The 20,060-nt window shown below is 35.5% G+C and overlaps 1 protein-coding gene across 1 annotated transcript in view; it reads left to right on the top strand.

Moving 5' to 3' along the window:
* Positions 1-20,060, top strand: part of MTHFD2L (methylenetetrahydrofolate dehydrogenase (NADP+ dependent) 2 like) — a 119,393-nt gene that overhangs the window by 87,217 nt on the left and 12,116 nt on the right. Inside the window, exon 6 of the mRNA XM_044680601.1 lies at positions 217-342. Coding sequence (XP_044536536.1) covers positions 217-342 — 126 coding nt within the window. The remainder of the gene's footprint in view (positions 1-216; positions 343-20,060) is intronic.

The raw sequence follows: 20,060 nt of genomic DNA, 5'->3' as shown, positions 1-20,060 counted from the left end.
TATTGCCAAATATTTGGTAATTTGGGTATTACCAAATTGTCCATTAAAGCTTACTTTTACCAATTTGATTTCCTTTCATAAAAAGTTATTTCGGGGAAGTTATTTCACGTATCACATTCTGTGAATTTTAAAAATGCACAGTAAAAGCCCTGCTATTTTACCTGAAAACAACCTAAATGAGTTTTATTTTGGGAACTGTGTGTTTCTTTTTTCCAGGCATTCCAAAGATGATTACCTCTGACATGGTAAAAGAAGGTGCTGCTGTTATTGATGTAGGAATCAACCATATCCGTGACCCTATAACAGGAAGGACAAAATTAGTAGGTGATGTGGACTTTGAAGGTAATAAACAGAATAAATCTCTCTTTCATGGAAGGGACAGTAAAAAAACGATTTGCTTTCATACTATTTGATCATAAATGAATTTAAATAAGGTTTTATGGAAATTAACACACCAACCAAAAATTATCCTCTGAGAGGATATATATTACATATATGTACATATATACGGATGTATGTGTATTTATGTATATAAATGTTTTTAAATATTTTAACATTAACATGATATATTTATTATTAAGGTAAGTATGACTCAACTTAATTAACACAGTTAAGATGACGGAATAAGAATGTGTCATTCTAGTTTTTCTTTTAAAAAAGAAAGAAGAGATATGGTTAAGGGTTAAGACCCCTCACTCTGGCACTAGGAGGCCTGGAGTTGACTTTGGCTAACTATGACACTAGTCATCTCTCAGCCTCAGTTTCCCTATCCTGGTTCTGGGCCAGGCTTGACTGGGGCCAATCTGATAGTTTAGATTCTTGATTTCAGTAAAATGAGACTATCCGGCATTTAACAAAAGCAGGTTATTAGGCTTAGATTACGACAGTTCAAGCAGCTGATAATGAGGGAGTATGCTAGGATAGTGGTAATGGAAATAGAGAGGAGGGAACAGATGCAAGAGATATTCAGGATGTGTCATGGCTGGGATTTAGTAACCAGTTGGACTCATGAGAGAAAGAAAGAAGAGTCAGAGATAACTCCAAGATTATTAACATGGGAGACAAAGTGGTGCCATAGACACAAATAATGAAGTCAGAAGAAGGAACAGATTTAGAATAAAGATAATATATTTATTTTGAGATGGTTTCAGCTAGATATGGTTAAGGTATAGGCCCAAGGATGAATTGTCTTTTTCGAGGAGTAGTCTAGTTCAATTGCCATAAAAAAGTCCATCATTTGAAGGCTTGTTTTGACCACAGTAATTAATGATGCCATCAATAAAAGAAGGGTTCCCAATCTATTACCATGAGGAGTTAGGGATACCCTTGCCCACATTGATGACATAGTTTGTTTTGGGGAGTATTAAAGCAAAAAAAAGGGGGTAGGAGAGAAAGAAAACAGAAAGTATGGAGGCCACAAAGAGTACTAGATTTTGGAGCCAAAGGTTCTAGGTTCAAATTTGGACTCTGCCACCTGTGAGACCTGGGGCAAGTCACTCCATCTCCATGGCCATCAATTCTCCATCTGTTAAGTAAGAGTGTTGGACCAGAAGACATGCAGGTCCCTTTCTAGCTCTAGATCTGTGATTTTGTACCTAAGGTCAAGGATTATTCTTCAGTTCATCTGGTTTCAAATTCAAAGATGTTCATTCATATGTCCTTTTAATTGGCAAAGAATGCATCTCTAGATGAAGCAGACAAAAGAGGGATCCACCGTTGTTGGCCTAGGAATTTATCTGAGACAAGTTGCAGAGATTCTAAAGCATACCTTGATAATGGTGGAGCTTCTTTTATGTCCATGATTATCTCAAAGAAGTTAGATAATTCCCAGAATGTGTCCTTGGGAAAAGGAGGGTAATATTACACTCACAGATGGGCTTGGGGACGCTATATAATCCTACTGAGATATTTCATAATAATCCTACAGCCTAACTTCTCACTCAGGTTGCAGAGAATCTTCTCTGCAACCTGAGGGAGAAATTAGGTTGTTAAGGAGTGAAAGTACCAAAGGGTAAAATTCATTCAGTTGCATTTAATTGCAATTGCAAATATAAAATAAAATTTAAAAATATAGTTGCAAATAAAAAAGTTGCAAATAATTATATTAAATATATAATTATATTAAAACATGCATATATTTTCTAGAATGCTTTGACTCAAATTTATTACTCAGTCAAGATCTTGAAGGCTATTTTCTTTCAGTCTCTCAGGACACTTTCCTTCCATTCTAATAAATTAGTTCAGAGTCTAGTTTACAGTCTTTCTCTCCATCCCAACTCCTATTATTATTATTAGAGGATTCATATTACATGCTGATATTCCTTCAAAAACTCTAACTTCCCATTTCCTCAATCTACTCAGTTCCCATCATCTACTCTTCTACCCAACCTTAGTTACTCACAGAGATGATCATTCTTTTGATTTTGCTGGCACCCACAAGTGTTCCTTTTGCATGTTTATGATCCCCCAAATTCTAACCTTATTGACTTCATAATGACCTCCAGCCTCTCCACTCCTCAGTTCTTTCCCAGACCATCATCAGTGGTCACATTTCTTTGCTTGACAGAGGAAGAGTGGACTTCCTATCTTAACACCTGGCTGATTTGGCCTGTTGTCCTTTTTGTTGATAAACGTATTCCAGCCACTAATTTGCTTTTTTTTTTTTAAACCCTTAACTTCTGTGTATTGACTTATAGGTGGAAGAGTGGTAAGGGTAGGCAATGGGGGTCAAGTGACTTGCCCAGGGTCACACAGCTGGGAAGTGTCTGAGGCCAGATTTGAACCTAGGACCTCCTGTCTCTAGGCCTGGCTCTCAATCCACTGAGCTACCCAGCTGCCCCCACACTAATTTGCTTTTGACGTTCCCTGAAGAAGCAAAGAAAATTGTATTTGTGAGAAAAGAATTTTACATAGACACTTCCTCCAACTGTTTCTCTTTGAATCTTGCTCCTTTCATTCTAGAACAGATTTGCCAGTGAGGGCTCCACTGCGCAGCATTTTTAAAGCATTAAAGCATGAATATTTTCAGGTGTACACACAGTGTATAAATTACCATAAAGGCATTGTGAACAAATAAATAGTTCTCAAAAGAACATCCCCGGTTTTTAGTATAGTGTCTGGCACCTAGTAAGAGATTAATAAATGTTCATTCATTCATCCCCCAAAATATGAATATCTCTCCTCTTCTAATCCTAGCCGTGAGACTTCATTTGAAGTAAGAGGAAAGAGGAAGAAAAGAAAAAGGGGGAAAGAAGAGAGAGGAAGGTGGGAAGCTTCATGCTATTAAAAAACGTTGAATGCAATCTAGTGTCCAGAGAACAGGAAGTAATTAATCATTCCCTTACATTGACTTTTGTCTAGAGAATATTTGAAGTGTTATACTAAGTTCTAGTCGCCAAATTTTATAAAAGATTCTGACGAAGCCTAAGCATATATGGAAGAGGTTGGAAGCAGAGTGATAAGAAATTTGAAGGACACATTAGATGAGAGTCTGTTAAAGTAGGGAGGAGTCTGAAAAAGAGGCTTTGGTAGGCTTGGTTAATCACTGTCAACTTTTAAAGAGTTGTCATGGGAAAAAAAGACTAATTTTCCTTGGTCCAAGAAGTCAGAACTAGAACCAAAGGGTGGACAGTGCAGAGAGACAGTTTTCAGCTTCATATGAATCAAAATTTCCCAACAGAGCTTCCTAGAAGTGGAATAGTAATGACTTTTTGACATCGGTGGAGAGCATTGAGTAGAGTCTGGGAACATTAATGTCCTTTACAGCTATAATGTTTAGTGACTCATTAATGCCAACATGTAATTAGGAGAGAGGTCAAGTTCAATGGTATTTAATATTTATTTAGCAGCTTTTAAAATCTGCAAAGTGCTTTTATATACATCATCTTATTTGAGCTTCACAAAATCTTGGGAGGCAAGTGCTACTGTCTCTCTGCAGGATTTGAACTCATGTCTTCCTGGTTCTACATACATTATTGTATACATTGTGCAATCTAGAGTAGATTTCTAAAAATAATAGTAATACTATTCCTTTCCTTGCCCCCACTTCAAGTTGTAAAGGACAACACATGTAGAAATGAATGTGAGATGCATGATATTTAATACTTATAAATGGAAGAAGAAACATGGGTTTCTTAAGGCTAAGAAGATGTAAAATAGGAGCGATAGATCTATCTCTAAAATAAGCAAAATCCTACCTACACATGACCTCAATGTGTGCTCTGCCATTTACATTCTAAAGAAATCTGGTTCATATAGTCTATGTGTTTCACCTGTACAGAACTAGTTTCCCTCAATTGCCCATGGAGGTTATGTGTATGTTCCAATGGTTTTGTCAAAACATGTCTTCAGGAGAGACATTCATTAGTATTGTTGGAATCTCACCCATCCCTCTCCGGAGGAGACTTTGATTCTTAACAAGAGAGGAGCAGGGGTTTGGGGCTATAAGGCTGGCTCATCTACTCTCCTCAAAGAAGGAATATCAGACTAGAATTATAATAATTTTTCTTCCTAAGTATTACTAGTCTGCAGAAAATGAGAAATGCTCCAAGCTACCAAAGGCTTGGTTCCCTTCCCACCAAATGCTAGATAAAGGCCATCAAAATATTGAATATGCTCTTTTCTTAGGGGCAGCGGGGTGGCTCAGTGGATTGAGAGCCAGGTGCAGAGATGGGAGGACCTGGGTTCAAATCTGACCTCAGACACTTCCTAGCTGTGTGACTCTGGGGCAAGTTACTTAATCCCCATTGCATAACCTTTATTGTTTTTCTGCCTTGGAACCAATACATAGTATTGATTCTAAGATGGAAGGTAAGGGTTTAAAAAACTGAATATGAATAAGTCCAGGTGCCAAAGCCATTAGCAACTTGAAATTAGAAAAATTTTATTTTGCAGACTATAAAATAATACATAGGGTGAATGAGTTCTCTCACTGGGAATGAGACAAATATTTCAGATCATCTCAGATTTATCCAAGGGGAAATTTTTCAGAAATTTCATGCAAGTCTATATTTATAGCTTGCCACATTAGAGATTTTGGAAAATTTCCCCTTGGATGAGACTGGGGACTCTTTTTCAGTTGATCTATCTTATATATCTGTATCATTCCCAGAGGGAGAGGCCATTTAGACTATTCATCCTTCCAGTCAATCTTGAGTCATCCTTAAGCCTCCTCACTTCTTCTTCCCCCTATTCTCCATCACATGTAATCAGGTATCAATTTTTCATCTTCCATAATTCTACCTCCTCAATATCTCTTCCATCTATCCCCTTCTCTTCATTCATGTAGCCTCTATCTTACTTCAGACCCTCATTAATTTTGAATTAGGCTATTTCAGCAGCTTACTGATTAATTGATGACCTTGCTTCCAGTCCCTAAACCTCCAGTTTCCAGTCTCTCCTATCTCTGATATTTCATGTAGCTGCCAAATTGATATTGCAAAATTATGCCACTCCTTTACTAAAAAAACAAACCTTCAGTAGCACCCTGTTGCTAATGATGATGTTAATGATGGAAAGTCAAACCTTTGTCTGCCTCAGTGTCCTCAACTATAGAATCAGGATCATAATAGTTCTGATTTCATAGTACTGTTGCAAGGATCACATATTTATTAAGGAAAAATAAATCACAGTGCTTGGCACGCAGTAAATGCATAATAAATGCCTATTCCTTTTCCCTTCCTCATTTGTTATCAGTATGGAAAAGTCTTTTATGAATGTGGACATGTTTGTTACTCCTCTTGATGGGCATTCATGTAGCTATTCTGTAGAGGTATCATAGCAGAATCTTACTCTAAGGTAGGGATCCTTAACGTTTTTGGTGTAATGGACTTCTTTGGCAGTCTGCTGAAGCCTATGGACTCCTCAAAATAATATTTTAAAATAATTTGAAGAAATATTAAATTTCAATTAAAGGTCAGTGAAGATGACCTTCCCAATCTCTGCCCAAATTCATAGCTCCTCTGAAATTTATCCAGAGACCCAAGCTTAAGAATTCCTATTCTAAGGACTTGATATATTGGAGAGAAAAATAGAGACTGTAGTGAACTAAAATGTTTTATCCAAAACATGTTATTAAGCTAACATGATATTATCAGAAAGCTGGCTGCTTCCTGAAATGCCAAGAGTGGGGATGACTTTCTCACAGTAGAAACCTAGATCATATGACCGGAGTTCCTCTTTATGTAGCATTGTAAAATGAAAATTGAATTCTTGGTAACAAGAATTGTTACCAAACAAGTCTTGTATTTGTTTTGGGTGAGTCTGGTATCCTTGTGTACTCCTGAAAAGCCACAGATGACGCCAATGCCTTTCCTAAGCTTCTCTGTGTGTGTTTCAGGTCCTTGGGCTGACCACTTGCCAAATCGGACCCTAAGGTGAAAGGGAAGGACTCTTGGCACTATGGGCCAAACTTGGTGACAGGGATTCAAGCACTTCAAGGCAAATTCTATATTAATTTCCCACTGGAGAACCCAAGTTCTTGGTTTAAGTAGAAACCACACTTTTTCCTAAAGTATGTTTCCCAAATTCCTGAGTGTGGTCTATAACTGTTATTTTTCATTGCCTGCCTATGTATCAAGCACTCCTTTCAAAGAGATTTCATTCCAGCTTATATGCCAGAATAGTGTATATTCAGCCCAATATGGTCTAATCATCATTGACAATGAGGCATATGACACTATGCCAATCCATGGGTGCCAACTTACATAATGTGTGAACTGCCTCATTGCTCCAGTATCGTGTATCTATACTTTCATGTAAAATTTCTGTTTGTGTGTATGTGTAAAGTTTTACATTGTAGAGCCAGGAGAAATATAGTGTGTCACAGGAATTTAAACCACATTTCCTATTTTTCCTTTTTGTTTCAGAAAAAAACCAACACTTTACAATGGCTGTAGAATCATCAGAGAACTAGAGCTGAAAAGAACTCAGTTCTCATAGATTCAACACTGTCTGTCATGTATGCAGATGAGTAAACTAAGGACCAGTTCAAATTGAATTTTAGGATGAAATGAGGCATTCATTAATCACTGAACAGTTAACAAAAGGAAATTTACTTTGTCCTAATATAGCAGCAATATGCAGCAACAATATAGTAGTCCTTATAGTTTTCTGGATTTGGACCCTCTCATCTCCACATGGAAAATGAATGGGGTTATCAGGACAGGGTAAGGTTACTCATGTAGGCATCAGAAATTCATCAAGTCCTCATATTATAAATGAGGAAAATGAGTCTTAAGGAAGACATAATTTATCTAGTACAATTCATTCACATATTTTAGAAGAGGAAGCCAAGATCTAAGAAGGAAATATAATTTTTCTTGGGTAAGAGATGGGATTTGAACCCACATGCTCTGATATCAGAGCTAGTGTTCTTTTTCCTCTATCATTAATTTCTTCCTGTGAATAGAAACCTCACTTTATCATTTGCTTCTATCATCCCCATTGTGGATCACTGAAAGGGGATTCTCTGTACTTTTCTTTCCTCTTTTGGATATTGGTTTTGGAAAGCGCACACCACCTGTTGATAGTCCTCCGTACTCCCTGTGGGTAGTGACACATTTCAGTACCTAGGAAGTAATTCTGTACCTGGGTACTCATCTTTCCTTATATGACCTCTGAAGAGTTAACTGGCTATATATAATTGAACTAAAAGGCGATAGAAGAAAGTGACTCATGCTGTTACTGACTTGACTAACTCCTCCCCCACAGCACTGTATGCTTGCTTTCTATAAGGGATTTAAAAAATTAAGTCAGGCTTAAAGCATTTGCTAATTGCTGACTCCTCCCGTATGGGTTGGTAGATGCCTCTTATCTATGAAGTAATTTATTGGCTCAGACGTTGGCTCATTGGCTAGCCTTATAGTGCTAACCTTAAACTCGCCTCCCTCTTCTTCTCCCTACTTCCCAAATTAAGGATCTGGGAGCTCATAGAAGTTGCCATGATTATGGCACACCTTCATTGAAATGTCTCCAGTTGTAAATTAAATTCAATTCTAGTAACATATCCAATTAGTAGAAAATGGGAACATTTATTTACTATCTATCTCATATACTTGAAAATTTTAGTAAATAATTTTTCAAACATGTCTTTTACACTGATTCCCAAATTTTGCCTTTTCTTTACTCTTATTTTATAATCATTTATTTTTAAAAGTACCCTTTCGATCTTAGTTTCAATCTTAGATTCAAAACTAAATATGCCTCCCTAGTCAGAAGAGAGGTAAATGCTAGGCAATTGGGGGCTTGCCCAGAGTCACATAGTTAGGAAGTGTCTAAGGCTATATTTGAACTCAGAATTTCCCAACTCTAGGCCTGGTATCCACTACCACTTTATTCTCTAATCTTTTGACAAATTAGTTCTGAGAATTTGGGCCAGTCCCTTTACACATTTGGGTTTTGGTTTCGAGTTTATTTCATTTGTAAAATATGTGGAGAGTGGAAGGACGGAGCTGAGCAGATCAGTCCAATGACTCCCAACATTTTTATCCCATGAACTCCTTTTGACATTCCCAAAATGTGTTGTGACTTAATTTAAAATACTACTTTTAATGTTCTTGACAATTATTTACTGATTAAGGCATCATTAAAGAATTTTAATGCCAACTTTTAAAAATATTACTGTAATCCCCCAAGGAGTTCTTTAGTTCACAAATGGGAAACCACCGACCTGAATGATCTTCTAAGATCCCTTCTAGTCCTACTTTAAAAGTACCCTTTAAAAGTATTTTATATTTGTCTTACACTGTCTTACATTTGTCTTACATTTCTAGGTTCTTAGAGCTCCAAACTAATGATTAAATTGATTAAATTAAATTTAAGAGCAATGGGCAAATATACTTCTCACTGCTTCAGAAAATATTGAAATTTTTGGTAATGAAGAATGTGCTCGGTACAAGATTATAAAGACAAAAGTTAAACTGACCCAGCCTTCAAGGATCTTTGGGGAGAGAGAGCATGTCTATAGGTTTGCACAAAATATGAGATAAATTCAAGATAATTTGAGGGGGAAAAAACTACTAGTCACTTTCATAGAACAAGAAAAACCTTAGGTGGAAGGTGAAGTCAAGTCAAAACAACAAGCACATTTAAAGCTCTTTCTCTGTGCCAAGCACTGTTTGGTTCTTGACCTGAGCTTTGAAGAAAACTAAGTCATAAAGACTGGCCAGTCCTCATTTATATTTTATTTTATTTTAATTTATTTATTTAAAAATATTTTTACATGGCTACATCATTCAAGTTCTCTCTCTCCCCCCTCAATCCTTCCTCATCCTGGAGCTGACAAGCAATTCCACTGGGTTATATATGTCTCGATACATGAGCACCATAAGTCGCAGGCAATTTGAGATACAAGCAGTCACAATTGAGATTTTTTGCTTTAAGTCATGAGTGGATATTTGAATCACGAGCATGCACCACCCTCCACTAGATAGCCTGCTGAATGTTCGGTTTCACAAGTTACATGAGGCTGACTCCTTTAGTTCAGTATTTATCTGGGACGTGGGAGCATCTGTATTGAATTGATTTTGCTTGACCTTAATGATCTCATCGAGAAGCACAGAGAGGAATTGATAACAGAGGCATTGAAGGAATTACAGCAGTAGCAGCATATGGAGGTTTTGCAGGAAATTGCGTAGTGGGGAGGAGCCCAAGGTGGATGAGGTAATCAGTACAAACGAGATTAAGGAAATGTTGAGGATTTGGGGAAAAATTTAAACAGTTTATTGAAAAGACACCCAGAAAATGTTGCAACAGGTCATGCATTGGACCTGTGTAATGACACTTGTTTCACACATTGTCAGAACATTCTGAAAGGGAGGAGGAAACATACTTCCATGGAAAGGTTTTGGGGGCCAGAATGGATCAATTGCATTTCCATTCATTTAAATGAGGAAATTAGATTTGACATATGAGCAAACTGAGTTTGGCCCTGGAACTAATTTAACTCCTGGGTCAAGGTACCACTTTGTGTATTCTTTCTCTAATACCTTGGGCTACATGTGCCCTGAGGACCTTTCCAACTTTAAAATATGATCCTTTCTTTGTTTAATTGAGTGATGAACTTAAGAACTTCAATCTTCTATATTCCTACTTCTATGATTCTCCATTAGAGGTATTAAATACACATCTCATGTGCCATACAACACTCCCTAATCAATGTTCAATAAAATAAGTAAAAATACAATAGAAGAAAGATAATCTGATTTTCTAAATCAATATGTGGCCTGCAAAAATCCTTATGTATGGATTAGTGAACTATATTTCTATTTGAATTTGATACCACTCTTCTACCTGAAACCGTTCCCTCCCTAATTACTTTATATTTGTTTGGCATTTATTCTCCATACATTTCTATATATGTAAATTTTGGTTCACTTAGTTGAATATAAAGTTCTTGTGAGAATAAACTGATTCATTTTTGTGTTTTTGTATTCTCAGCAGTCAATTACCAAGAATTCATTGTGTCTACTATGTGACTATCTGTCAAACACTGAGGAGACAAGGAAAACATGATAATCCTTGTTCTTAAGGCTCTCATTGTTTAAAAAATGCTTATTGCTTATGTGAATGGGTGCTTGATTAATTCCTTGATTCATCTTGGCTTATGGCTTCTGAGATTTTTTCTTCTGTCTTTTTTTTTTATTCATTATTTTCTTATAAAATTAACTGGCCCAACTAAACAGTCTGTTTCTTCTCATTCTTCAACTTGTGAAGACTTTTTTGGAATTATAATCTCAAATTTGCAAAATCTAGTCAATTAGTTGGCTCAGGAATAAAAGAATATTAGCTGGTCAGTGTCACATATTGACCTGAAACTTTGTATTCAAAGGAGAGTTGTACATACATAAAAAATGGCTTTGGTGTAGAAAATACATAAAATTCCACATGGAATCAAGAGAGAGTGGCATAAAGGGGTTAACAAAGCAGGGAGAGTTATGGAGAGAAAAATCCTAAGTAAAACAAACATCAAATTCAAAGGGGGTGGCCATAAAGAGCATTTAAAGTAGGGACATGAAGCATAAGGATCAGTGATTATGACCTTGGCTAGGTGAAGAAAGGAGAGCAAAGGAGTTCAATCAGATTACGTCAATTATGAAGTATCTGAATTGATCACATTATTTCTCCTTTATTCTTTTCTCTTATGTAAAGTAAGGTAGAAAAACATGTAAGAGGATATGAAGGAAAGAACACAATTAACAGTCATAATAATTTATGTAAAGGGATCAATTCATTCATAAAATGTAGAAATAGAGAAGAACAGACCAGATAAACCAATCAACTAGTATTTTTTAAACCTCTACTTTGTTCCAGGGCAACTAGGTAGTACAGTGGATAGATTGCCTGGTTTGAAGTCAGGAAAACAGATCTTCCTGAGTTCAAATTCAGCCTCACTTATTAGCCACATGACCCTGGGCAGGTCACTTGCCCGAGTTTGTCTCAGTTTCCTCAAATGTAAAATGCACTGGAAAAGGCAAATCACTCCAATACCTTTTTCAAGAAAAGCCCAAATAGGATCATAAAGAGTGGGATATAATTGAAAAAGACCTAACAAAATGAACTATGCACCTGGTACCATGCTAGACACCGGAGCTACAAGTACAAAGAATGAAGCAATTCCTTCTCATAGTGCCAAGTATCTTTCACACTAAGATACCTATTATTTACTCTAAATTATCTGGCATGTACTTCATTATTTGCGCATTGCCTCCCACATTAGGAGGTGAGTTAGAGACTGCTTTTACCTTTCTTTGTATTTCTCCTTATAGTACAGTGCCTGACACATAACAAATGCTTAACAATTGCTTGTTGACTGACTGACTTAGATATAAACGGTCAGATTATAAATTGTAAGAGAAGTGGAAAATGTTTTTTTTCATAACTATGGATAGGGGGAGAGTTATACCGAGTAAAGGACATGGGAAATAATAATAATACAACAATAACTAGCATTTACATAGTAATTCAAGATAAGCAAATTGCTTACATGTCTTTTTATAATTGGAGGAGATAAAATAGACAATTCTAGTTACATTAAATTGTAAAAAGTTTCACATAAATAAAATGAATAGAAGGGAAATAGTTAACTTGGAAAATTATCAGGGCATATATCTTTGATTCTGATACACAAGATTTACAGGAAATTCATACACAGACATAAATACATGTATATATAAATACATATATGTATGTGTATATATCAATATATCTCTATCGATATTTAGATAGAGGTTGGTTTTTATATTGATATAGATATCCAGAAACCATTTTCCAATAGGCAAATAGTCAAAGGAAGAAAACAAGTAATTCAAAGAAGAAAAATGCAAGCAGTCTATCAATGACCATATGATAGGCAGTTAGTTAGATGGAGTTCAGAACTTGGGAATCAGCAAAACTTAAATTTGAATCTGGCTTCAGACACTTATCTAGCTATAACCCTAGGTAAATCATTTAACTTCTCTTTTCCTCATCTGTAAAATGAGAATGTTAATAGCACCTACTTCACAGAATTGTGAGGATTAAGTGAGATAACATATTTTTAAATCATTAAAGCACACTATATAAATATAGAATGTTATTTATTGTTGGTGGTGGTGTTATGTGGAAAAAATTCCAAATCACTTCTAAGATATAAGCAAACTAAAACAATTCGATTCACAAATATAGCACAGGGGAAAAAAAACAAACGAACAACAACAATAAAGGGGCTGTGAGGACAGGCACACTTATTTACTGCTGGTCCAAACATTCTGGAAAACAATTTGGATCTGTGCTCCAGAAGTTACTAAATTGTAGATAACTTCTGGCCTTACAATACCACTATAGTTATATATTCCCAAAATAATAGCAACAATTTTTGTTGTAGTAAAAGAATTTTTTAAATGAATGCCTATCTATTGAGCAATGACCAAACAAATTACATATGAATATGAAATATGAATACAATGGAATGAATGAATGGAATGAATACAATGGAATATTATTGTATGATAAGCAGTGTCAAAGGGAATAGACTAAGAGAAATGTAGAAAGACTTATATGAACTGAGAGCAACTAAGTAGAACCAAGAGAACAATTAATACATTCATTATACACTTTTGAAACAAATCAACTTTGATAGACTTAAAAACTTCATTTAATGTAATAACAAAAATCAGCATCAGAAGACTGATGAAAAAGCATGCTTTCCTCTCCTTGGGAGAAAAGTGTTAGACTATAGGTATAAGAATGATAACATAAATTTTCAGATAGGACCAATGTATGAATTATACTTATATGTAATACTTCATTTATTTAAGGGATGGTGAGTTATAAGGGGAAATTAGAAAGTAATGATAATTTTTTTTAAAAAAAGAAAATGGTTGAAACATTAAAGAAACACATACAGAGGAATGGACAGCTAGGTAGCACAGTGGATAGAGTACAAAGCCTGGAATTGGATGGACCTGGGTTCAAATGTGACCTCAGATACTTCAGATATGACCCTGGGCAAGTCACTTACTGCCAATTGCCTAGCCCTTGTTGCTCTTCTGTTTTAGAATTGATACAAAGATAGAAGGTAAGAATGTTGTTGTTTGCTTGTTTTGTGTGTGTGTGTTTTTGTTTTTATGGAGGACAAAAGGAAATTCAGAAAGGGCCAGATAAACAGGACAATATTCATAAAATTTAAAAAACACATTTTAAATTGTAGTAATATCCTAAAATACTTATAATTTCCAAGCTAAATGGGACAAAAAGTTTCTAAGGTCTAACATCATGGGTGAGGAATTCTAAGTCACATGGTAATAGGTGGAACAAAGAGCACACCTTTCCATCCTTATATTTTTGTTTGACTACAGTAAGCAGAATTTCAAGATAGTGGTGCCCAGACTGCGTGAGAATTAGCTCTTCAGTGGCTTCTATCTCCTTCCTAAAAGTGGACCTATGCCTAAATTGCCAGTTTTTGAAATTTCCAGCATCTACGTTGTTCTAGCAGAGAACTGGAACGTTTGAGGAGATGCTACGATGATCAGTTCAAGTCTTACTAAAAGAATACATTACTGCCATGTTAAAATGTGCCTGGCACACATAGTCAGAAGTATCTCCTGAATCAGTAGGTTATTAACCTCACAGCCCATCACTTTAGAACTTACTGTTAAGAGGACTTAAAGTTCAGTGGAAGTGCAGAAAGGATCCTGTTACCCGGATAACTTCAGCAACATTCCAAGAAAGAAAGATTCTCTTTCTCATGGGAAAGAATTTGAATAATAGGAAAGATCATCCCTTGTGACTGCCTTGGAGAAGGGGAATCATCATTTTTATTAGCAAAATTTAGGCTTCTCTGGAACTCCACTGTTCTCATTTTCTGATGTCCTCTCTCCAGATGTTACACAACATGACAGAACCTTGACAGCCTCCTTGTCCCAACCAATTAGTCACCCAAGTCAGAAGAAGGGAGATAACTATTACCTGAATTGTATTTGCATATTTCGCCTCACACCAGGTCCACCAGGAACTGAATGAATGCTAGCCTCAGTGCTTTCTGATAGTTGGAAATGTCCATCATCAGATCTAGTTTGATTCCCACCACTACTCTGTCTTCCATGACTTGGAAGCTATCTGGCTCTTCATCAAACATCAGGTAGCATGCTAAAAAAAAGTTGGGAATAAGCTTCTCTATGGGCAACAAATGAATAGAATAGTGACTAGAACACTAGATTTGGAGTCAGGAAGATCCATTTTCCTAAGTTCAAATTCAGCCTCTGATACTCACTAGCTGTGTGACCCTGGACAAATCACTTAACTTTGCCTCAGTTCTTTATCTATAAAAGGAGCTGGAGAAGGAAATGGCAAACCACTCCAGGATCTTTGCCAAGAAAACTTTAAATGGGGTCACACAATTGAAATGACTGAACAACAACAATAGTAAGCAGTTATATCCACCCAGGCAATTATCCATAGAACACTGAATTTAAAGGACTCATAATAATAGGATAGCAACTTATCCCAGGACTATTTCTATCTGGACACCATAAAAAAAGATGAGGAAGATGGTAAGATACTAATAGCAATAGCTAACATTTATAGAGTATTTCAAGATTTATAAAGTATTTTATATACACTCTCATTTGAGTCACATAATAATCCTTTGAGGTAGATATAATAGCTCTTATTAGAGCCATTTTGCAAATGAAGAAACAGCTGCAGAGAGGTGAAACAATTTAAACTATGGTTACACAGATAGGAAGCATTTACTAGACATACACCCTAGGCTTCTTGACTCCTGGTTCTACAGTTTAACCATTATGCCCCACATTGTACCCTAAGAGTCAAGGCAGCTTGTTAAGGGAGTAAGTAGTTTGCTTGGACTGATCAAAACATTAGGCTCCAAAAGGTTAGCAGCATAAGGTGCCTAGAGCAGACCATGATACCTGAGCCATAGATACCCTGTAATGAAGCACTAAGGAGTGATGCCAAAAGGCTGATGATCACATACATTTTCTTTTATTCTCACTTGGATTGTTAAAAGGATATTTGCATGTCCCTTGTGTTGCTATTAGTACCTGTCATGAGTAATCTAGCCACACCCTGTGACTGTATGTGACCTCCAGATTTTTTTTTAATTAAAGCACTGATGTAATCTGACAGCTCTTTGTTCTCCCATCATCCCTATCATCTGATGGTTTAAGCATAAATTGACTTCCAATGTCAAATTTACTCTCATTATTTTACTAAGAAAGTGACTTATATCATCTTCTAGAACCTGAGTCTTCTAGTTCTTCTAGTTAGGTATTTAAAACCAGTTTCAGGAAAGAAGAGTATCTAACTGTTAGTATGGGGATAAAAGGGAAACATAACAGACCAGATTTTAATCCTATATTCCTGTCATTTCTTAAATCAGGCAATTTCTTGTATTTATTTGAAGTATACAATATTATATTTAATTATCATATTATATTTGGATCAAGCATTTTTTTAATTTAAAACATTCAATATTGTATTTTATGTCATATATTTAGATTAGGTGGTTTTATATTTATTTAAGTATTGTATATTTTAGTTAAATATCATATATCATGTTTATATCATATTATATTTAATTAAATATTTTAAATAAATTGCCTGATCTAGGAAATCATCATAGTAGGATAAGCTGAAGGTAATCAAAGAGAAGCACTATGATATGGTGGGTAGAAATATGTGTTAAAAGCAAGAAAGAGGAAGGTTCAAATACTATACTGTTTGTATGATCCTCATTTAATTTCTCAGTTTTCTAGTCCACTTTCTAAGACTAAATTTTGGAGAAAATGTTGATTTGCTTTGGTAGAGAGAGATTTCTTCTTTGGGGTTCCCAATGGTGAAGAAATCACAGTTCTAGTCCCTATTCCTTATTTAATTATTCTAAAATAACTTACCCTTCATATAAAATGAGCTCTGCCTCTTATTTTCCTCTTTTAAAGGGGACCCTCAGTCCATGAGGCTAATTCTCAAGGTACAGTCCTAAGACAGCAGGTTAAATTCTGTTTCTGGAGAAGCTACTTCAAACTTTTTATCCTCCCAACTCCTCATCTCAGGAATTCTTGGAGAAGGTTGCCATACAAGACTGGGCAAAATAAAGCCAGTCCTGTGTCATTTGCATCACTTTATAGAATTAGAAAATACATTCTCTTTGGAAAGAACAATAATAACAGTTAACTTCATCTTCTAGTCTTTGGAACTCACTAACTCTTGGAGCAACTTGTTCCATTGTTGACCAATTCACATTGCTGGACAGCTCTTCCTTATTTTCATCTAAAATTCATCCTTATACCTCTCATCTATTGACTGTGTTCTATAGTAGCGCAAACCTTCACAGACCTATGATTTCATGAGTATGAGTACTGTCTTCAGTAGTACTCTCTTTCCTCTTCTCTCTGTGATTTGGTAGATGGTCTTTGAGTGCTGCTGTGTCTGGAAATATTTGTCAGCTTATGGCCAAACTGAGGATGAGCTGCTCATATTGGCCAGGTTGGTCTTCAAATGGCAAACCAATCCATCACCTGGCCCAAACCTGAAGACCTTCCGGTGTGATGGATTCCATCTACCAGGAATATTTTTAGAAGTGAATAAGCTTTTGTCTTTGTTCATGACTTTGACTTTTGGAAATAGACCAATATAATTAGAGATGAGTTAGCTAAATGTGATCAGTTGAGTTAGATAATAGAGTTTTGGTTTTTCAATAAAAAATATTCTGACAAAACTGTTGCATCCATATAACTCACAAAATATTTGAAAACAATTAACATGTCCCTGTGAGTCAACTCAAATATTTAAATATTTTATTTTTTAGAAAAATTTTCCATGGTTACATGATTCGTGTTTTTACTTTCTCCTTCATGCCCCTTAGATTTCCCGCATTGCTGACGTGCATTTCCACTGGTTTTAACATGGGTCATCAATCAAGACTTATTTCCATATTATTGATAACATTAGTGTGGTCATTTCAAGTCTATATCTCCAATCATGTCCGCATCAACCCATGTGTTCAAGTGGTTGTTTTTCTTCTGTGTTTCCACTCCTGTAGTTCTTCCTCTGAATGTGGAGAGTGTTCTTTTCCATAGATCCCTCAAAATTGTCCTGGGTCATTGCATTGCTGCTAGTACAGAAATCCATTACATTCGATTTTACCACAGTGTATCAGTCTCTGTGTATAATGTTCTCCTGATTTTGCTCCTTTCACTCTGCATCAATTCCTGGAGGTCTTTCCACTTCACATGGAATTCCACCAATTTATTATTCCTTTGAGCACAATAGTATTCCATCACCAGTATATACCACAATTTGTTCAGCCATTCCCCAATTGAAGGGCATACTCTCGTTTTCCAGTTTTTTGCCACCACAAAAAGTGCAGCTACAAATATTTTTGTACAAGTCTTTTTATCTATGATCTCTTTGGGGTACAAACCAAGCAATGCTATGGCTGGATTGAAGGGCAGGCAGTCTTTTAAAGCTCTTTGGGCATTGTTCCAAATTGCCAGGCAGAAAGGTTGGATCAGTTCACAACTACACCAGCAATGCATTAATGTCCCAATTTTGCCACATCCACTCCAACATTTATTACTCTCACCTGCTATCATGTTAGCCAATCTGCTAGGTGTGAGAGTTGTTTTGATTTGCATTTCTCTAATTATTAGAAATTTAGAACACTTTCTCATGTGCTTATTGATAGTTTTGATTTCTTTACCTGAAAATTGCCTATTCATGTCCCTTACCTATTTATCAATTATGGAATGGCTCAATTTTTTTATACAATTGATTTAGCTCCTTGTATATTTGAGTAATTAGATTTCTATCAGTTTTTTGTTATAAATATTTCTTCCCAGTTTGTTGTTTCCCTTCTGATTTTGGTTGCATTGTTTTTGTTTGTACAAAAAGTTTTTAATTTAATATAATCAAAATTATTTATTTTACATTTTGTAAATTTTTCTAACTCTTGCTTGGTTTTAAAATTTTCCCTTTCCCATATATCTGACAAGTATACTATTCTGTGTTCACTTAATTTACTTATAGTTTCCTTCTTTATATTCAAGTCATTCACCCATTCTGAATTTATCTTGATGTAGGGTGTGAGATGTTGATCTAAACCTAGTCTCTCCCATATTGTTTTCCAATTTTCCCAACGGTTTTTGTCAAATAGTGGATTTTTGTCCCAAAAGTTGGGCTCTTTGGGTTTATCATACACTGTCTTGCTGATGTCACTTACCCCAAGTCTATTCCACTGATCCTCCCTTCTGTCTCTTAGCCAGTACCATATCGTTTTGATGACCACTGCTTTATAGTATAGTTTAATATCTGGGGCTGCTAGGCCACCTTCCTTCACATTTTTTTTCATTATTTCCCTTGATATTCTTGATCTTTTGTTCTTCCAAATGAACTTTGTTATAGTTTTTCCTAATTCAGTAAAAAAGTTTTTTGGTAGTCTGATAGGTATGGCACTAAATAGGTAAATTAATTTGGGTGGAATGGTCATTTTTATTATGTTATCTCATCCTACCCATGAGCACTCAATGTTTTTCCAATTGTTTAGGTCTAGTTTTAATTGTTTGGAAATTGTTTTGTAGTTGTGTTCCTATAATTCCTGTATTTGTTTTGGTAGATAGATTCCTAAGTATTTTATATTGTCTAGGATGATTTTAAATGGTATTTCTCTTTCTACTTTTTGCTCCTATGATGTGTTGGAAATATATGGAAATGCTGATGATTTATGTGCATTTATTTTATATCCTGCAATTTTGCTAAAGTTGTTGATTATTTCAACTAGCTTTTTAGTTGATTCTCTAGGATTTTTTAAGTAGACCATCATATCATCTGCAAAGAGTGATAGCTTAGTCTCCTCATTGCCTATTTTGATACCTTCAATTTCTTTTTCTTCTCTAATTGCTACTGCTAGTGTTTCTAGTACAATGTTAAATAATAGAGGTGATAATGGGCATCCTTGTTTCATGCCTGATCTTACTGGGAAGGCTTCTAATTTATCCCCATTGCATATGATACTTTTTGATGGTTTTAAATATATACTGTTTTATTATTTTTAGGAAAGGTCCTTCTATTCCTATACTTTCTAGTGTTTTCAATAAGAATGGATGTTGTATTTTGTCAAAGGGTTTTTCAGCATCTATTGAGATAATCATGTGGTTTTTGTTGGTTTGCTTGTTGATGGTCAATTATGTGAATGGTTTTCCTTATGTTGAACCATCCTTGCATTCCTGGTATATATCCCACCTAATCATAGTGAATAACCCTAATGATCACTTGCTGGAGCCTTTTTACTAGTATTCTATTTAATATTTTTGCATCTATGTTCATTAGGGAGATTGGTCTGTAGTTTTCTTTCTCTGTTTTTGATCTACCTGGCTTTGGGATCAGTACCATATTTGTATCATAAAAGGAGTTTGGTAGAACTCCTTCTTTGCTTATTATGTCAAATACTTTGTATAGTATTAGACTTAATTGTTCTTTGAATTTTTGATAGAATTCACTTGTGAATCCATCTGGTCCTAAAGATTTTTTCTTAGGGACTTCTTTGATGGCTTGTTCAATTTCTT

The sequence above is a fragment of the Gracilinanus agilis genome, chromosome 6 (assembly GCF_016433145.1).
Source record: "Gracilinanus agilis isolate LMUSP501 chromosome 6, AgileGrace, whole genome shotgun sequence".
NCBI classification, from domain to species: domain Eukaryota; kingdom Metazoa; phylum Chordata; class Mammalia; order Didelphimorphia; family Didelphidae; genus Gracilinanus; species Gracilinanus agilis.
This window is presented reverse-complemented; position numbering and strand designations above follow the sequence as displayed.